Below are 2,238 nucleotides of genomic sequence, written 5' to 3'. Positions count from 1 at the left end.
CCCAGGGCGGGCACTGGCTGGTTCAGGGGGGTGGGGAATGGGATCTCACATGACCCAGGAGCGGGGCTGACGGTGTCTCCGGCGCCCCCTGCAGGTGGCGATGGTGGAGGTGCAGCTGGAGGACTATGACTACCCGCCGGGGCTGCTGATCGCCTTCAGTGCCTGCACGACGGTGCTGGTGGCCGTGCACCTCTTCGCCCTCATGGTCAGCACCTGCATCCTGCCCAACATCGAGGCCGTCAGCAACATCCACAACCTCAACTCGGTCAACGAGTCGCCCCACGAGCGCATGCACCGCTATATCGAGCTGGCCTGGGGCTTCTCCACCGCCCTGGGCATCTTCCTCTTCCTCACCGAGGTGGTGCTCATCTGCTGGGTCAAGTTCATGCCCGTGGCCGGCGGCGGCTGGGACGCCGCCGTGGCCTCCACCGTCATCATGGTGCCGGTGGGGGTGGTGTTCGTGGTGTTCGCCCTCCACTTCTACCGCTCGCTGGTGAGCCACAAGACCGACCGGCACCAGCAGGAGCTGGAGGAACTCAGCAAGATTAAGTACCAGCTGGATGGAGAGGCTACCGCGGTGCAAACTGTGTGAGGCCGGATCCGGCTCCTGACCGCAGGGGGCGCCTGGTTCCCCCGGCTGCCCCGGGGATGGCCAGAAGACGTTGGCGGCTCCCCCGAGCGGAGGCTGCTTGAGCCGGACAGGAGAGATGGCTGCTGGCTGGGGGCTGATCCACAGCTGGGGTCATTCCCAGCCGTCTCCTCCTCCTGCCTCTGCTGCTTTCGGGCTGGGTTTTCCGTCCCTCGCCACCCCAGCCGCGCGGGAAGTGGGGCTGGTTTGTCCGGCCTGACCAGGCACTGCCCAGGAGAACCGCTCCCCGTCCCCTCTCCTTCCCGGCCATGCTTCCCCTGCTGAGGCTGTGGTAATGACGCCCAGCCGGCGGCTCGTCTTGGGGGGTGGAGGGTGCTGTGTGGGGCACGCAGGTACAGATCGGGGGAAAGTGTAGACACAGATACGGCCAAGCTGGGGTCTGCAATGGGGCATATGCACAGATCTGGGGCTCAGCCACCATTCGGGTACAGCGGTCCCGGAGCTGGGGTAGATGCGGGGGGGTTATTCTCAGCCATGTTGCCTCAGCGCTGCCCCCTAGTGGGGGATCTCAGCATCGACGGCCTCTCCAGCCTTTGGCGGCTATGGGAGCGGGGCGCTTGTCCCTGGGCTGAGAGCCAGTCAACTCATGTCCTACCAACCCCCCAGCACTGTCCTGGAGGGCAAGGCCCCGTGCCCCTCTAAGCCAGCCAGTCCCTCTCCCCGGGGCTGGATCGGCGCCAGTGCCCTGTGTCCTCTTCCCCACTGGTCATTACATAAAATTAATGACTAACTAGCTGATACAGCGACCTTTGCTCTCTAACTATGGTCAGAGCTCCACTACAGAGAACAAAACAGTAGCTAGCATTAATGTAGGCCCTCTGATAATATGGTCCATACCCCGTCCCAGCAGAGGACAACACCCCTTGCTAAACCAAAACAAAAGCCAGCTCTGTAGGACCTATAATGTCTTGTGCTTGGCTTCTATCAAGCAGGAACAGGGGAACAGGTACTTAAGCAGAGCAAAACAGACTATATTTTTGTAGGACCTATGATATGTGGCATTGATTGCGGATGGGAGGGGAGCCCATCTTGCTTGCCGAATCAGTGTTTTTGGTAGGACCTGTAATAATGTGGTGTTGCAGGTCCAGCCAGTGGTCTTCTTTTTTTTTTTTGGTAGGGCCTATAATATGTTGTCACACATTCAGCCAATGTGCGGGCAAGTAGCTTAATGGAAACAAACTGCCAGTGCTTTGTTGTAGGGCCTATAATATTGTGTACTCCGCCCTGCAGGGTGGCGAGCAGAAATGTGTGGTTTAGCTGGAAGGACAGAACCTTTTGCAAGAGATCTAGAGGCATTATTAACGTCTGCAGAGCAATTCACAGCCATACTGCAGTGCCTTATAATCACCAGCAGCCTGGTGCTTGGAGGGGAGTGGGGTCTAGTGGTCAGAGCAGGGGGGTGCCTGGCCCCTCTGATGCCGAAAGTTCGATCCCGCACCGAGGATTGTGGCTGGCTCCAGCCCCCTGGAGTCTGCTGGTGGATTTTCTGGTCTTTTTGTGCCTGTCATTTTTTTGCAGTTTGTAAATAAACGATTGTCTTTGGCAAAGGGCCCAGCTGGGGACAGTTATTTGCAGGGTCAGCCCTGGGG

The 2,238-nt window shown here is 59.0% G+C and overlaps 1 protein-coding gene across 1 annotated transcript; it reads left to right on the top strand.

Annotated features, from left to right (window-relative positions):
- Window positions 1-97: 97 nt before the first annotated feature.
- On the top strand, window positions 98-1,745 carry LOC112125114 (protein orai-3-like). Its single transcript, XM_024223566.3, has one exon. It carries the CDS (start codon window positions 101-103, stop codon window positions 590-592), a length of 492 nt encoding a protein of 163 aa, XP_024079334.1. The 5' UTR covers window positions 98-100; the 3' UTR covers window positions 593-1,745.
- Window positions 1,746-2,238: the final 493 nt, after the last annotated feature.

This window comes from Terrapene carolina, unplaced genomic scaffold (assembly GCF_002925995.2).
Source record: "Terrapene carolina triunguis isolate 2854851 unplaced genomic scaffold, T_m_triunguis-2.0 Scaffold31685, whole genome shotgun sequence".
In the NCBI taxonomy this organism is placed as follows: domain Eukaryota; kingdom Metazoa; phylum Chordata; order Testudines; family Emydidae; genus Terrapene; species Terrapene triunguis.
Note: the sequence above shows the minus strand (reverse complement) of the source record. Positions and strands in the feature narration are given on the sequence as shown.